An 18,322-nucleotide genomic window follows, 5' to 3' on the forward strand; every position below is an offset into this window, starting at 1 on the left:
AGTCCTCAATGCACCAGAATAATAAAAGGCAGCCCCAATTTCACATTCTCCATTCAAATCATACAAGGGAGCTATGAACAGTAAATATCTTGTAATAGAAAACGCTTGTGGTGGGACAGGAGGATAGAACATAACTGACATGATGACATGCATCTTGTAAAAAAAAATCTAGCTCTATTTATTTCAACTGGCTTTCAACGGTTTTGCTGTACTTACACAAAATATCACTGGAAACACGTCGAATAATGGCAAGGTCAACATGTATGATAATTGATGGCGTTTCATACAATTATATTAGCATAAAATTATAGAATTTTATAACACGGAGGCAGCCAATGAGCTGGGTTCATTTGTTTTTTAAACCATGTATGCCCACACGGAATTAACTTTTATTATGTAACAATACTGGAGAGAGGCACCATGCTGTAAGCAGAACGATTTACAAACATTACTTAATATACCAATTGATAAGGTGGGTTTACAATGTTCAATACTTGCATTCTGCAAGAATATCAAGGCAAAAAAAAACTTCAGTTCCTAAAAGATTTATTTTTTAATATGCAGCTAACACCCCTGGTATATGCTTAAGGAAAGATTGCAGTTTGATTTTCCACATAAATTGTATAAATGGTGAATCATTGAATGCAAGGTTAGAAGTAAAATGATTATACAAAATGTTTCACCCATCATGCTCTGTAAACTTAAAAGCAAATCTTGAAATTACCTTTCAAAATTGAGACAGATATCTGAATACTCTTAATTTAACTATCAACATTTTATCGTACGGTGAAAGAGAAAAAGAAAAAAAGTATAAAGAAAAAGGAAAAAAAAAGACAAAGAAAAAAGACTTGCATTTATATTGCACCTTTCACGACCACCGGATGTCCCAAGGCACTTTAGTCAACGAAGTACTTTTTGAAGTGTAGTCACTGTTGTAATGTAGGAAATGTGACAACCAATTTGTGCTCAGCAAGCTCCCACACCAATATGATAATGACCAGCTAATCTGCTTTAGTGATGATGATGATTGAGGGATAAATATTAGATAGGACACCAGGCATAATCCCCTGCTCTTCCAAATAGTGCCATGGGATCTTTTACATCCACCTGAGAGGGCAGACGTGGCCTCGGTTTAACGTCTCACCCAAAAGACGGCACCTCCGACAGTGCAGCACTCCCTTGGTACTGCACTGGAGTGTCAGCCGAGATTTTGGGGCTCAAGTCCTGGAATGGGACTTGAACCCACAAACTTCTTACTCAGGGGCAAAGATGCTACCAACTGAGCCACTGACTGACAAGAAGCAAACACATTTATATCACAACTTGCCCAATGACAAATGTAACAAAAGATACACCTTCAATAAAGCGAGCACAGTGACCAATTGTTGAGTTCCCAAAACTTTTACTAATATGGCAGTGATGGATTATACTGGATATCTAACTAAATGGTATTGTTTTGGAAAAAAAAAATGTTTTGTGTAGGCATTCTTGAAAGTTCGGATATGCTCGAACTCTTCTATAGTCCAATGCAAGTATAATTCATCTCGCAAGCAAGGTACTAAGTATAGGAATACAAAGCCCTTTACCAGTAACAATATTTAACTGGGGCAGTCAAGTAAATTTAAAATAAATAGAACTGCCCTACATCAATATGTACAAAAATATATTATCTGTGATCCTAAGATCAAACTTCAAACTGGAGACATGGGTGACACAAGGTATTTGCCACTAAACAGAAGAACATAACAAATATGAGCAGGAGTAGGCCACATGGCCCCTCAAGCCCACTCCACAAGGGGAATAAATGGGATGGCAATTATCACTAGGTGCACTGTAAATGGATAAAATGTATCAAGCAGAACGTCACAAATCACTGCAATATTAATATTCAGTTCTTAAGGCTAAAGGCCTATTTTGAAGTTAAAAAAATTTGATCATCTTATTTCAAGGTTAGCCGATTCCAAATGACATGAAATTGGGATTTAATTTGGTTAACTAACAAATAAATCCATAAACAAGGAATGAAATGATTTTTTTTGGATACAGGAGGGAGTGAGCACCAGTTGTCATTTAACCTAGCGAGAGTCTATATACTTAACAGTAAATGTGAGATTAATTCTAGGAGTTAGTATATACATTTCTTCTAACAATCAGGCAATCTGTTTGGCGATCTGAAAATAATTTTTTTTTTTTTTTAAATAAGTTGAGAAAGGTAAACAATAATAGTGAAGGATGAAGCCAAAAGAAAGCTACCAGTTTTAGTAGATCTGATGCTCAAAATGTCCAACCAATACAGAGTAGCAATCGACAACATCAGCAAAATGTTAATCTACATTGTCAAAACAGGATGTTGTGATGGAACTGGTCAGATTATACCATGAATACTTTGTCAAGTTCTGATCACTTAGTATAGTATAGTATCGGCAATCCCTCGTGACGAGGATCACTAAGACACAAGTATTAAATGCAGTGCAGAAAAGAGCCACATGCTGATCCTTTGTTTCAAAATGAGTTCTCAGGAAATACTGTAGAAACTTGGGCAGTTCACGCTGAAATGGAGAGGTGATTTATAGAGATAGTTAAGGGAATGGAAAAGGTAAATGCAGATTATTATTTTAAGTTAAAGTGAAAGTAAGATGTAGATTCAAACTAGTAAAAAGTAAATTTAGGAATGATATCAAAAAGTTCTCCTTTACACAGAGTATGATCAACACATGGAATAGACTTCAAGAGTAGAGACAACGAAAACCCTGGACTTTAAGAAATTGAATATTGAAATGGAAGGACTTTCAGATATATCTGGATGGATGAACTAAGATGGACCAAATGGCTTTCCTCAACCTTAACTATCTTGTGATCTTGCAGACAACAGCCAAGGCACATGACAACTAAGTGACTATCAAAATATGGTGCAATCTACAAAGCAGAAGAACAAAAAAAACAGAAGAGAAAGTTCTAGGAGAAATTGTTAATAATAAGCAAGAAAAATTCCAGCAAGTGATAATGGCTGAACTTGGGCAAAATTCATTCAGTTTCAGTTATTTACTAATCTGAATTTACCAATCAATGTTATTTTAATCATGCGGTAACCCATTTATTTCCAATTGGTTAATATATTTTAAATGGGTTACCGCCAGTATTTGATTGGTAAATTCAGATTTATCACTATTTCCCGACAGATCCTTTCTCTAAATGATCACATAAAAAAAAAATAGAAAAAAAGACTTAAAAAATTCCTTCTAAAATAATGTTTTTTTTTTTTTTTAAGGACAGCAGCCTGAATGTGTTGATTGCGGCTATTTTATTGTTGGTGGTATTTTAATGATATTAGAAGGATTTTTTAAAGTCTTTTTTCTATTTTCTTTTAATGTGATCATTTAGAGAAAGGATCTCTTGGGTAATGGTGATAAATAAAAGCACAAGGTATGTGAAAATTATCTTAATTATTAAGTTGAAACAGTGCTGCCAGGGAAAAGGATGGAGCCAGGAATAAGGTGTGGAGCTTATTTGCATAAGTCGAACAGGATGGCTTTAGCGTGCCAATGTTGAGCTGGAGAGATGATTATTATAATGGAGAGTTATTCTGAATATGCTGAAAGCACCATTTGTTTCGACCTATATTCATTCAGTTACTTAGTATTAGGAATGCACAGCACTATGACTGAAATTTCTATGCTAAGATTTCAGTAAAGTAAGTTTAGTATTATGTTATAGGTTTTGCATAATTCTCCCAGCTACTTTGGGTAGATGCCTCTGGTGTCTGCTACATGGAAATGATCTCAAATGATGAGTTGACACTTAAGGATGATGCTGTCATCCTGTCCATCATCTGCTTTTCTTACAACTAAACAGAGTTGCAGGATTAGTGGGAGTTGTGTACAGACCTCCAAACAGTAGTAGTGATGTTGGGGAGGGTATCAAATAGGAAATTAGGGGTGCATGCAATAAAGGTGCAGCAGTTATAATGGGTGACTTTAATATGCACATAGATTGGGCGAGCCAAACTGGAAGCAATACGGTGGAGGAGGATTTCCTGGAGTGCATAAGGGATGGTTTTCTAGACCAATATGTCGAGGAACCAACTAGGGGGGAGGCCATCTTAGACTGGGTGTTGTGTAATGAGAGAGGATTAATTAGCAATCTCATTGTGCGAGGCCCCTTGGGGAAGAGTGACCATAATATGGTGGAATTCTGCATTAGGATGGAGAATGAAACAGTTAATTAAGAGACCATGGTCCAGAACTTAAAAAAGGGTAACTTTGAAGGTATGAGGCGTGAATTGGCTAGGATAGATTGGCGAATGATACTTAAGGGGTTGATTGTGGATGGGCAATGGCAGACATTTAGAGAACGCATGGATGAACTACAACAATTGTACGTTCCTGTCTGGCGAAAAATAAAAAAGGGAAGGTGGCTCAACCGTGGCTATCAAGGGAAATCAGGGATAGTATTAAAGCCAAGGAAGTGGCATACAAATTGGCCAGAAATAGCAGCGAACCCGGGGACTGGGAGAAATTTAGAACTCAGCAGAGGAGGACTAAGGGTTTGATTAGGGCAGGGAAAATGGAGTACGAGAAGAAGCTTGCAAGGAACATTAAGGCGGATTGCAAAAGTTTCTATAGATATGCAAAGAGAAAAAGGTTAGTAAAGACAAACGTAGGTCCCCTGCAGTCAGAATCAGGGGAAGTCATAACGGGGAACAAAGAAATGGCAGACCAATTGAACAAGTACTTTGGTTCGGTATTCACTAAGGAGGACACCAACAACCTTCCGGATATAAAAGGGGTCAGAGGGTCGAGTAAGGAGGAGGAACTGAGGGAAATCTTTATTAGTCGGGAAATTGATGGGATTGAAGGCCGATAAATCCCCAGGGCCTGATGGACTGCATCCCAGAGTACTGAAGGAGGTGGCCTTGGAAATAGCGGATGCATTGACAGTCATTTTCCAACATTCCATTGACTCTGGATCAGTTCCTATCGAGTGGAGGGTATCCAATGTAACCCCACTTTTTAAAAAAGGAGGGAGAGAGAAAACAGGGAATTATAGACCGGTCAGCCTGACCTCAGTAGTGGGTAAAATGATGGAATCAATTATTAAGGATGTCATAGCAGTGCATTTGGAAAATGGTGACATGATAGGTCCAAGTCAGCATGGATTTGTGAAAGGGAAATCATGCTTGACAAACCTTCTGGAATTTTTTGGAGGATGTTTCCAGTAAAGTGGACAAGGGAGAACAAGTTGATGTGGTATATTTGGACTTTCAGAAGGCTTTCGACAAGGTCCCACACAAGAGATTAACGTGCAAAGTTAAAGCACATGGGATTGGGGGTAGTGTGCTGACGTGGATTGAGAACTGGTTGTCAGACAGGAAGCAAAGAATAGGAGTAAATGGGTATTTTTCAGAATGGCAGGCAGTGACTAGTGGGGCACCGCAAGGTTCTGTGCTGGGGCCCCAGCTGTTTACATTGTACATTAATGATTTAGACGAGGGGATTAAATGTAGTATCTCCAAATTTGCGGATGACACTAAGTTGGGTGGCAGTGTGAGCTGCGAGGAGGATGCTATGAGGCTGCAGAGTGACTTGGATAAGTTAGGTGAGTGGGCAAATGCATGGCAGATGAAGTATAATGTGGATAAATGTGAGGTTATCCACTTTGGTGGTAAAAACAGAGAGACAGACTATTATCTGAATGGTGACAGATTAGGAAAAAGGGAGGTGCAACAAGACCTGGGTGTCATGGTACATCAGTCATTGAAGGTTGGCATGCAGGTACAGCAGGCGGTTAAGAAAGCAAATGGCATGTTGGCCTTCATAGCGAGGGGATTTGAGTACAGGGGCAGGGAGGTGTTGCTACAGTTGTACAGGGCTTTGGTGAGGCCACACCTGGAGTATTGTGTACAGTTTTGGTCTCCTAACTTGAGGAAGGACATTCTTGCTATTGAGGGAGTGCAGCGAAGATTCACCAGACTGATTCCTGGGATGGTGGAACTGACCTATCAAGAAAGACTGGATCAACTAGGCTTGTATTCACTGGAGTTCAGAAGAATGAGAGGGGACCTCATAGAAACGTTTAAAATTCTGACGGGTTTAGACAGGTTAGATGCAGGAAGAATGTTCCCAATGTTGGGGAAGTCCAGAACCAGGGGTCACAGTCTAAGGATAAGGGGTAAGCCATTTAGGACCGAGATGAGGAGAAACTTCTTCACCCAGAGAGTGGTGAACCTGTGGAATTCTCTACCACAGAATGTAGTTGAGGCCAATTCACGAAATATATTCAAAAGGGAGTTAGATGAAGTCCTTACTACTCGGGGGATCAAGGGGTATGGCGAGAAAACAGGAAGGGTACTGAAGTTGCATGTTCAGCCATGAACTCAATGAATGGCGGTGCAGGCTAGAAGGGCTGAATGGCCTACTCCTGCACCTATTTTCTATGTTTCTATGATTTGAAAGTGATCCTGTGGTACTCCAAAAGCAGAATTTCCGAATTGAGCTGTGATTGCTGACTACAATAAGTGCCTACTTGAAAGTTAACTGTAACGTGAATCCGGGTGTTTTCTTAATCAGTAAAGCCAGTAACATTCAGTCTGATTTCTCATCTACATAGTCCTCTTTGTGTAGCCGTTTCCCACTATACATATCTTTAAAAAGGTTCCTCGCCTACAGAGCTGCTGAGATAGATGAAGCAATGCTCCACGGGTGTAAGTTAAAAGTTAAGCTCTCTTCGACTACAGTAAAGGTATACTGTATTACTGTGTGTATCACAAAAGAAAAACAACTTTACAAAAAAAATAGACTACTCCAGCAAAAATCGCTGAGGTGATGGCATGTGATCGTACAGCAATAATAAGGTCCAGTGATGAAGCTTGCTAGTAATAAATTCACAAATAATTTGAGGGGAAAATTGCAAGCTAGGTGCTGTATTTACATCCAATAAATTTAACTGTTTAGTTAATTCATTGATATTATGCAAACACAGCTTTGCACTTGGTAATAATGAAAATTTAGAAATGTTAGAATCTCGAATCCTTATAGTGCCAAGAAACGTTTAAGTGTTCAGTGAGACTGAAAAGTATGGAGACAGACAGATTGGCCTCATTACCTTTACTAATTAAGAAAATGCTGTAGATTCATCTTAACAGTTCACCTGTGGGTGTTAAGTAGTTTTTCAAATAGGAAGTAGTCCTGTAACTTCTAGTTTGAATCCCTCCAGTTCTGACACAGCACTGAAACGGCCCTAACCAAAGTCATGAACGATATCCTCGGTCATTGTAACCATCGCGTTTTAATCCTCATTGACCGCACAGCATTCAACAGAGTTAACAACATCATCCAGTTCCAACATCTCTCTTCCATCATCCAGCTTCATGGGACAGCCCTCACATGGCTCCATTCCTACTATCCAAACATAGACAGAGCATCTCCAGCAATGGCTTAACTTCCCTTCCCTCTACAGTCACCTCCAGAACCTCTTCCCCCACCCCCACATTCAATCCATGTCTCTCATTCCTCATTTAGTGACATCATCCTCAGGGAAGGGATCAGCTTCCACATGTATGTTGATGGCACCAAGTTCTACATCTTCCATCATCTCCGTTGGCTGCTTTCTTCTGGTCAGATGATCTGCCTGACATCCAGTCTTGTATGAGTCACTACTTCCCTCCAGCTCTTTATCAGAAAGACTGAAGTGATCAACTTCGTCTGTGCAACAAACGCCACTCCCTTGCCATCAATTCCTTCACCGTTCTTCTTTTAGGCTGAACCAGACACTTCTCCCACACTCAAATATTCATTTTCTCTGACTTTGTCCTTTGGTGCATCTACTCTACCATTGGCCCACTACTAAGAAAAATAATTGAATCATTCATCGAATTTTCTGTTTGTGGGACCTTGCTATGTGCAAATTACCTGTTATGTTTAGCCACATAATAGTGACTGCACTTCAAAAAGTAATTCACTGGATGTGAAGCACTTTAGGATGTCCTGAGATAATTGATAATACATTATACAATTGCAAGTGTTTTCTTGACATTAAAATGCTTTCATTTTTAAGAAATTAGTAAACACAAATAAAAATGAAGTGCAGTGCACCAATAGGCGGCATGATGGAGAACACAGTTTCAATCAACCAATTCCCAGAGGTAGGTGTTCAGTAACACTGGAGAGTAGCAAACCCTTAAAAATAAAACTGAGGTTGACTGAATATGAATGAAGGTAGTGCAGCACAGTGGTATCACAAAAGCAACAAGTCATTGGTTCAATTGTTACTACTTTGATGGCAAGGTCCATTTTAATCTGGTTAATTTAGGCCTAGTTTATTAATGCAAATGTGATTGTTTGGGGAATCTTTACTGTTTAGTGTCTTATGCTCTTTATCTTAAGGATTAAAGGAAAACAATGGTAATACAGTTTAAGCATTATGTTGTGCTCATATTTTCAACAACAAAAAAAAACATCAATGGTATTTCATGACTTTATTTCAGAGGCTGACCAAATCAGCCATCAAATGTATTTAACAACAGTCAAGAGAGTTCCCAAAAGTAATGTTATTTTGGGAAAACTCAATAGCTTTCACAGCATGCCAATATGCAAGGTTTGTCAATTGAAAAGATGATTACTACCATTTCTATCGCAACCCGTCAATAACCAACGAGAAAAAATGGAAGCCAAAGGCAAAATCTGAGCCCACATTATTAGATATGCTATCAGTCCTAAAATATTGAAAAGGAGAAAAGAGAAAAGTAGAGGAAGCAACAGAAAAAGGCTCTTATTTACTGTGCACTGTTTTTCTGTGATTGTTTTGGATTCTGTAGGTATGGACAAAGAAGTAGGTGAGGTTACAATTCTCTAGCTTTGGCAGCCAATGTACCTTTTTGTCGACTGATAGCTACAGGTAAACTATGGCGAGTACTGACAACATTTATACCACAGCATAAAAATATATAAATGTATTTTTATCAATTTAATATTATTTTACATCAGGCCTCTGAACTCCATTATTGATCATTGCTTTAAATTATGAAAATCAGAGTAAGAAATTGCCCTAACTAAGCTTGGGCAGTTAGTATACTCACATGATGACATTTACAGGACAGTGAATATCCTGATATGTTGCAAAAACTAGCAGACAAGTCACAGAAACCCCAAATGTGGTGTGATAGTGATTTAAAAAAAAAAATTTTTAATAAAAAGGACAAAACTGAAGTATTCTTTTCAAGGACAAAATGCATTACAGCTGATTGGACCATGTACTAAAATGCTGTAATATAACTTCAGAATTCAGATAGTTTTACATAGCACAAACTGACTAATGCCCTTCTATCAATGAAACCTGCTTAATTGTGTTACAAATTTTGTATCACACCTCACACTGTGTTTCTAGGTTTGTAATCAATGACTGAAGAATAGACAGCCCCAGTGAGTAGAGCACTTTCTGCATAATGTACTGTAAAAGTTTTTAGTTAAAAACCTATGGTAGAAGATATCCTCATTTGCACCACTGTAGCCCTTTCCCCAAAACCATTAAGCTTTGAGAAATAGAAGCTCAACACCTTGAAGATGGCAGGGCAAGTTGATAAGGCAGTTACAAAACTCTTACAAAACCGTCATGAATAAAAACAAATCCAATAGGGAAGTCAGAAGAAAATTCTTTACCCAGAGTGGTGAGAATGTGGAACTCGCTACCACAGGGAGGGGTTGAAGCGAATAGTACAGATGCATTTAATGGGAGGCTAGACAAGCATATGAAGGAGAAGGGTATAGAGGTTATGCTGATAGATTTAGATGAGGAAAAACCAGAAAAGTGAAGCATAAATATCGGCATGGACTGGTTGGACCGAATGGCCTGTTTGTGCTGTATGTCCTATGTAATGTAAATTCTCCCAGAGCCATCAGACAGCAGTAACTCAAGTTCAGAGTGCAGTCAACTGCAGCTTTGATATCATCTGATGTTTTTGATTAGATTACTACAATATGATGGCTCCTAGATACCTGTTATTCTTTAATTATTCCCATCTCTCCCCATCACACACAGTTCAGTAAGATGACTCCAGATTTATGCACCTTATGCCTGCATTCTAGTTCTTTAGTCAATGCCATATTTAGTCTTTCCGTTTTGTTTAATTTCAAATATGGATATCGGATTTCAATAAATTACTGATCAATGACAATAAGCTTAGATGAGTAATGGACTAGAGCGAGTCCAATACACAAATATCAAGATTTGTACTACTTCAATATAAGTAAAATGATGCAGTAAGTTCGACTCACAGATGCTGTCTATTCTTTAATCATTGCTTATAAAAAACATTCACATTATAAATAAAGGGGCCACCCCAAAACAAATAAAAAACTTTTGCTAAGCATATTCTTTACAGGGGCAAGTATGGGTCCATAGAGAATCTGAGGAAACAGATTGTTAAAGAGCAACAATTTTTAAAATTCTTGTACATTTTTAACTTATTGCAACAAACACTTTGTCAACAGCTTGTTGCCAAGAATGTATCAGTCAACGATACAGATTTTCACGTGTATCGCTGCTATTAATAGCGACAGGGATGATCAGTGCAGGCAACTGCGTTTTTCCAGTTACAAGGCAAGAGCTGGAAATATCCGACGGCTTCGCCGCAGATTCAAAGACAGTTTTGGCTCCGAGTGGAAGGGTGGAGGGGGGGAGCTTAATACGCGGCGCCACTGCCAGGCCAGCCAGGAAGGGAGAGGGGGAAGTCGCGGGGGCTGGAGCACTTCCAGCGCCGGCTTCTAATCCGCTCAAGTCTGGCCTGACCTTGAATTCGCAAATATTCCGAGTGCTGCAACGGCGCGGCGTTACCCCCGCCCCCGGCCGATAGCTGATCGAGGTTTCCCCACCGGACACGAACTGCATCAACCCAGCGCTTTGTAAATACGTGGCAGCCTAGCTTATACCGTCCCAGCGCAGCAGCACGCAGAGCTGCCGCCGCGCTTTGTCCAGATGAAACCAGAAAATATATATATTAATTTGTAAAAAAAAACCCTCACCTCCCAGGCATCCTGCAGCGAAATCCAATGCCATTTCTCTCTCTAGCACTCAATGAAATGATGGCTCTTGTTGATCGAGCTGCTCACACCGGCCGGGCCTTTCTGATCGGCTGCTGATTGCGTTCCAGTTTATTCAGTCAGCTCAGTATTTACAGACCTGCGGACACTCGGGATCCAATTCATCAATTCAACAACCACACCAGATTTGCTACTCAATAACGGTTTCTGTTTTGCTTTTAAAGATTAATACGTCTATTTCCCCCTCCTGACTGGCTATACCGCCTCCCTCGCGCACATATGCAATCAAGCTTTTCTATTTCGAAACCTTCTGAAGGTGGTTTATAACCTTTTTTAGTGCAAGTTCCACCCAATAGCGGCAGGCAGAAGTAAACACTCCCCCGGCTGCCAGCCCGCCCCTTATTTTCATTGGCTGCTTCTTCCTCAAGCAGCTTCCCAGCCCAGGCAAGCGGTAGAGTCATCCTGAACTTGGGCACAAGACCAAGCAGACACTCAGCCACTTATAGATTTAAACTGGTTTCACAACCTTTTCTCTTCTAAAGAAAGTACTGCATTCAGCAAACTAACCAATCTTCAAGTATACATGTACCAACAAAGAAAACTAGCGACTTAAAACTAACTCCCCCCCCCCAAACGCTGATAACTCTTGACACAAAAGCAGATGCTGGAAATCTGAAATAAAAACAAAAAATGCTGGAAATACTCAGCAGGTCAGGCAGCATCTGTGGAGCGAGAAACCGAGTTAATGTTTCAGGTGGATGACCTTTCGTCAGATCTGAGACATTAACTCTGCTTCTCTCTCCACAGATGCTGCCTGACCTGCTGACCATTTCCAGCATTTTCTAATTTTAACTCGGTAACTCCCTTAATTATAACGTGAGAACAAGTGGTTACACAGGTTTGTAACATAAGGCAGTGGTTCTCCAACCTTTTTGGCTGAAGGATCCCTTTTCAAATGGATTAAAAATCGCAGACTCCCCATCGAATCATATAATGGTTACAGCACGGAAGGCCGTCATTCGGCCCGTTGAGCCTATGCCAACTCTTAGCTAGTCTCACTCTCCTGACCTTTCTCCGTAGCCCTGCAAAATTTGTTCCTTCAGATATGTATCCAACTCCTTTTTGAAAAATAAGATTGAGTTTGCCTCCTCCACCCTTCCAGGCATTGCATTCCAGATCCAACCCACTCGCTGTGTAAAAAAAGTGTTTTTTTTACATCGCCTTTGGTTCTTTTGCCAATCACCGTAAATCTGTATCCTCTGGTTCTCGACCCTTCTGCCAATAGGTACAGTTTCTCTCTACCTACTCTGTTCAGACTTGATAAAGGTGATTTTGAACACCTTTGTCAAATCTCTTCTCAATCTTTTCTGCTCCAAGGAGAACAACCCCAGCTTCCCCAGTCTATCAACATAACTGAAGACCCTCATTCCTGGAGTCATTCTCATAAATCTTTTCTGCACCTTCTCGAAGGCCTTCACATTCTTCCTAAAGTGTGGTGGTCAGATGTGTGGTACCCATCTAAATGATAATTCTACATAATACTCATGAGAGTGGTGCATGTAGAGTGTTTTAAGAGTGGCTCAGTTGGTAGCACTCTCGCCTCTTGAGTCAGAAGGTTGTGGGTGAAGAGCACAAAAATCTAGGATGACACTCCAGTGCAGAACTGAGGGAATGCTACACTATCGGAGGTGCCATCTTTTGGATGAGATGTTAAACCAAGTCTGCTCTCTCAGATGTACGTAAAAGATCCCATGGCACTATTTCGAAGAAGAGCAGGGGAGTTATCCTCGGTGCGCTGGCCAATATTTAGCCCTCAATCAACATCACGAAAACAAATTATCTGGTCATTATCACATTGCTGTTTGTGGGAGCTAGCTGTGCACAAATTGGCTGCCGCGTTTCCCACATTACAACAGTGAATACACTTTAAAAAGTATTTAATTGGCCGTAAAGTACTTGGAGCATCCAGTGGTCATGTAAGGCGCTATATAAATGCAAGTCTTTCTTTTAAGAAAACAGATATTTCCGTGAGATGGATGTGCCTGCTTCTCACTGCAGTCTGTCTATCCTTGATGTAATGTTTGACAATTACACTCATAAATCATGCTCCAGTTCCAGATGGGACCTGTACTTTGTCTTCATTGCTGCCATAGCAGAAAATTATGTTTCATAATGTATGTTGTTGGGAAAGGTAGCAACACTTTTTTTGCTTCTTTTACCAATTCTGGGTACTCTACAGCAACAGATGGCCAAAACTGGGAAGGTGTTTATTCCTATTACTGATGCAGGCAATTCCATCAGCACTTGTTCTTCTGTAACAAAATGATGTAACAAATAATGAAAACGGATCCCGATCCCAATTGTATTTACCTGTGTTTATATTTTCAAAAACAAACACTGAAGTACTCTACCAATATTGCAAGATAAGCAATGATCCTTTCTTTCACTCACACAACTGTCACTGTGTTTGCATCCAGAAACTCAGTCAGTAGCGGGAATATTATCTGAAACTCCACTGCTCAGTATTGTTTTCCAAATCTCAATTTTCTTCCTAAATGTTGCAATCGTCACTCACTTCGAATATGGTTATATTACCCCCTTGTATTGATGGATTCAGTGTATTTGACAGGTTAAAAATGTCAGCAAGGTATACAAGTTTTGTTATCCATAATTGGTCAGAGACGTTTTCAGTTAATGCAGGACTGTGCACAGAAAGAAAAGCCAACAGCTCATTATGAAGATCAAAAACTTTTTCTAGGATTCTGCCGCGAGATAACCAATGTACTTCAGTGTGAAACAATATTTTTTCATGTCCTGCACCCATTTTTGAACACAGCTTTGCAAACAGACATGAATTCACAGGACTGGACTTCACAGTGTATTTCACAAAGCATGTCACTCATAGCAAGGGCTTAGAGATGAAACATACAATGTGTCATGGTTACCTGTGGGTTAACGGTTCTTATTCTTGTAACAACACCAGTCCTATTGCCTATTATAGTGGCAGCACCATCTGTGCAAACAGCAACACAGTTCTCCCACTGAAGCGATTCGGATTCCATGAAATTACCCAGCAACTTGAATATTTCCTCACCCGTTGCTTGTTCTGATAACGCCTGACAAAAAAGAAAATCTTCTAAAATTTCCCACAGCCAAACATAGCGAATGTAATCTACTAATTGCGCTGCACTACCAACATCAGTTGTCTCGAGTTGAATTGCAAACTGCTCACATTCACAAAGCCTGTCAAGTGACATTTTCTATCTCTTGAAAGTTCTTCTATTAACTGTGTCATTAGAAAGTTGTAAGGCCTTCAACTTTTGTGCTGCGTCTTCCCTTACCATCAATTTGCACAATTCTGCAGCAGCTGGAAGAATCAGCTCCTCTCTGATAGTATGGGCTTTCTTGCTTTTAGCAATTCAAAACGCTGTTAAGAAGGATGCTTTCAGGAACTTTCAGGATGGCGTAGAAGTAAGTCATGCTCAATTCGAGGGACCACCTAAGAAGTACAAGAAGGACCTTTCCCGGAACCGATGTTATATTTATCATTTGAGTTTTCTGACAACTGTTCTTATTTCATTCAAAGAAGTCTTTCAATTTATCTTTACATTCCGCATGCCTTGTTATAGAAACATAGAAACATAGAAAATAGGTGCAGGAGTAGGCCATTCGACCCTTCTAGCCTGCACCGCCATTCAATGAGTTCATGGCTGAACATGCAACTTCAGTACCCCATTCCTGCTTTCTCGCCATACCCCTTGATCCCCCTAGTAGTAAGGACTTCATCTAACTCCTTTTTGAATATATTTAGTAAATTGGCCTCAACAACTTTCTGTGGTAGAGAATTCCACAGGTTCACCACTCTCTGGGTGAAGAAGTTTCTCCTCATCTCGGTACATGCTGCAAACCTTAATCGAATCCTAAGTATCTATTACAACATTAACTTTTTATACCTTTTTGTTACCCCCTCTACGTGGTAATCCACACATTTCTGCATTACCTAATGTAACTCTATACAAGTTGAATTTTACTGAGCTTCTTCCCTTGTTCATTATCAATAACTTTAGTTTTAACTCATTCTTTTTCCTTAGATCTGTATCTCTCCCCTACTTTGTTACCTTATTGATAGTAGAATAGTAACAAAAGTGAAACTAAGTGAAATTTCTAATTATAAATCTGTAACATTCCACACCAATCTCCTGCTTCTGAAAAGGAAGATGTAGTCGTAGATGTTTTCCTTCTGCAGAACTTGTTATCAACCAAATAAAGTTCTGTGCTGTATGCACTGGCTTATCTTTTAATTAGGTTTATTGTCTAAACTGACCATTGCTTTACAGTCAGTTTTAATTCAATAGTTCAGTGTTCACTGCATCTACATTGACTTATGTCCTTACGTAACAGGCAAAAGTTAAAGGTTACAATTACGATAATATAAAGAGAAATCATTAGCAGTGTAACATTAGCAGACTTCGGGACAGTCTGATTAACCCTTTCTTTACCCAAGAAAGATGAATTGAAGTATTTTCTAAATGGTAACTAGGTACTGTAGAAGATCAAAGAGATTTGGGAGTCAAAGTACATAAATCATTAAAACCTGTAGACTGGTACGAAAAGCAATCTAAAAGGCTATTGGAATTCTGGTCTTTATCGCAAGCATGCTGGAATACAAAGGGGAGGAAGTTATACTTCAGGTGTATGAAGCCTTGCTCAGACCCCCATCTGGAGTACTCCATTCAGTTTTGGGCACCATACCTCAGGAAGGATATCTTGGGCTTGGTGGGGGAGGGGGGGGGGCGGGGGAAGCACAGGTTCACCAGAATAATAGCGGGGTTAGAGTGTTAAATTATGTCAACAGGCTGCATTAATTTGCCTTGTAGTCCGATCGAGGTGCTTAAAACGTTATCTATCTACCCCGAAGCACATCGAAGGGTATATGGTCTACTGCTGCTCCTAATTCTTATGTTTTCCTCCTCCCAGCTGCTGCTGGGGAGTCCTACCTGATCCCACTCTTGTTGGGATTAACAGCACTGTATTCTGTGAAGGGGGATTTACAATCTCTTGAGAATTTCCACCCATCATCATCATCATCATCATCAGAGGCAGTCTCTTGAAATCGAGGAAGACTTGCTTCCACTCTAAAAGTGAATTCTTAAGTGACTGAACAGTCCAATACGGGACTTACAGTCTCTGTCACAGGTGGAACAGACAGTCGTTGAAGGAAAGGGTAGGTGGGGAGTCTGGTTTACCGCATGCTCCTTCCGCTGCCTGTGCTTGCTTTCTGCATGTTCTCGGCGACGAGACTAGAGATGCTCAGCGCTCCCCCGGATGCTCTTCCTTCACTTAGGGTGGTCTTTGGCCAGGGACTCCCAGATGTCAGTGGGGATGTTGCTTTTTATCAAGGAGGCTTTGAGGGTGTCCTTGAGATGTTTCCTCTGCCCACCTGGGGTTCGCTTGCCGTGTGGCATGCTTGCTTTGGGAGTCTTGTGTCAGGCATGCCAACAATGTGGCCCACTCAACGGAGCTGGTCGAGTGTGGTCAGTGCTTCGATGCTGGGAATGTTGGCCTGATCAAGGACACTAACATTGGTGCGTCAATCCTCCCAGGGGATCTTGTGGAGACATCGTTGGTGGTATTTCTCCAGCGATTTGAGGTGTCTACGGTGTATGGTCCACGTCTCTGAGCCATACAGGAGGTTGGGCATCACTACAGCCCTGTAGACCATAAGCTTGGTGCCAGATTTGAGGGCCTTATCTTTGAACACTCTCTTCCTCAGGCGACCGAAGACTGCGCTGGCACACTGGAGGCGGTGTTGAACCTCGTCATCGATGTCTGCCCTTGCTGATAATAGGCTCCCAAGGTATGGAAAGTGGTCCGTGTTGTCCAGGGCTGCGCCGTGGATCTTGATGACTGTGGGGGATTGGGTGGGGGGGCAGTGCTATGTGGTGGGGTCATGTTGGTGGAGGACCTTTGTCTTACGGATGTTTAGTGTAAGCCCCATGCTTTCGTACGCCTCAGTGAAGATGTTGACTATGACTTGGAGTTCAGCCTCTGAATGTGCGCAGACGCAAATGTCGCCCGCGTATTGAAGCTCGACGAGAGGATGGGACGGTCTTGGATCTGGCCTGGAGATGACGAAGGTTGAACAGGTTCCCACTAGTTCTGTAATTTAGTTCCACTCCAGCGGGGAGCTTGTTGCGTGTGAGGTGCAGCATTGCAGCGAGGAAGATCGAGAAGCGGGTTGACGCGTTGACGCAGCCCTGCTTGACCCCGGTCCGGACGTGGATTGGGTCTGTGGTGGATCCGTTGGTCAGGATCACGCCTGCATGTCGCCATGGAGCAGCCGGAGGATGGTGATAAACTTTTGGGGGCAGCCGAAATGGAGGAGGATGTTCCATAGTCCCTTGCGGATAACAGTGTCAAAGACGGTGATGTGCACCCAGAGTGCAAATCACCGTCAATCATAGGAGGGATGTTAGTCAGTAGGGCTAGGAATGGCACCAGGGGAGGTGAAGGACCTGGTCCATGCTGACTTTGATCCAGGAACATGGACGTAACTGCCAGAATGCTGGCGATCCACGTGGTTGGCATATATGATTCAGTTCCTAGAAGAAATTGCGCCAAGGAAAAAACAAATCACTGCAAAAGATGTAATTTGTCTATTTTACTTTATCCTAAGTTGATTCCAACTATACAATACGAAAAAAAGACAAGAGCTCAACATATAGGATTCCTTTCTGTTTCTGTCAATGAAAGATGGGAGTCACTTTCTACTTAAATGAATTAAACTTAGCTGATTTGCAAGATCCTAATACTGAATGCAACTTCTTTATATGGGCGGATTGAGTGATTATACTGGCAGCTGTGCACCAGGCCCGAGCAGTTCATTTATTTTGAAATTCCAAATCACGTAATGTACATGGTAAATGGTGTATACATTCATGCAACTTTTTATTCACTGCATTTCTTATTAAAGAAAACTTCATCACATCTCTCAAAAACATCCCAATGTGCTTCACACACAATAAATTATTTTGAATTGCAGTGACTGTTGCTATATAAACAGATGCTGCAGCCATTCTTATGCTCAGTAAGATCCCACAAACAGCAATGAGGTAAATCTGGAATTACCAGCTAATCGTGAATAGAGAACAAGTTTGCCGGCAGGATGCAGAGAGTCGGATTAACGGGTCCTTTTCAGAATGGCAGGCAGTGACTAGTGGAGTGCCGCAGGGCTCAGTGCTGGGACCCCAGCTCTTTACAATATATATTAATGATTTAGATGATGGAAT

At 40.8% G+C, this 18,322-nt stretch overlaps 1 protein-coding gene across 1 annotated transcript in view; it reads right to left on the bottom strand.

Moving 5' to 3' along the window:
- Positions 1 to 11,342, bottom strand: part of slc25a29l (solute carrier family 25 member 29-like) — a 36,296-nt gene extending 24,954 nt beyond the window's left edge. Inside the window, exon 1 of the mRNA XM_070879364.1 lies at positions 11,016 to 11,342. Coding sequence (XP_070735465.1) covers positions 11,016 to 11,049 — 34 coding nt within the window. The 5' untranslated portion in view covers positions 11,050 to 11,342. The remainder of the gene's footprint in view (positions 1 to 11,015) is intronic.
- Positions 11,343 to 18,322: the final 6,980 nt, after the last annotated feature.

The sequence above is a fragment of the Pristiophorus japonicus genome, chromosome 4 (assembly GCF_044704955.1).
Source record: "Pristiophorus japonicus isolate sPriJap1 chromosome 4, sPriJap1.hap1, whole genome shotgun sequence".
NCBI classification, from domain to species: domain Eukaryota; kingdom Metazoa; phylum Chordata; class Chondrichthyes; family Pristiophoridae; genus Pristiophorus; species Pristiophorus japonicus.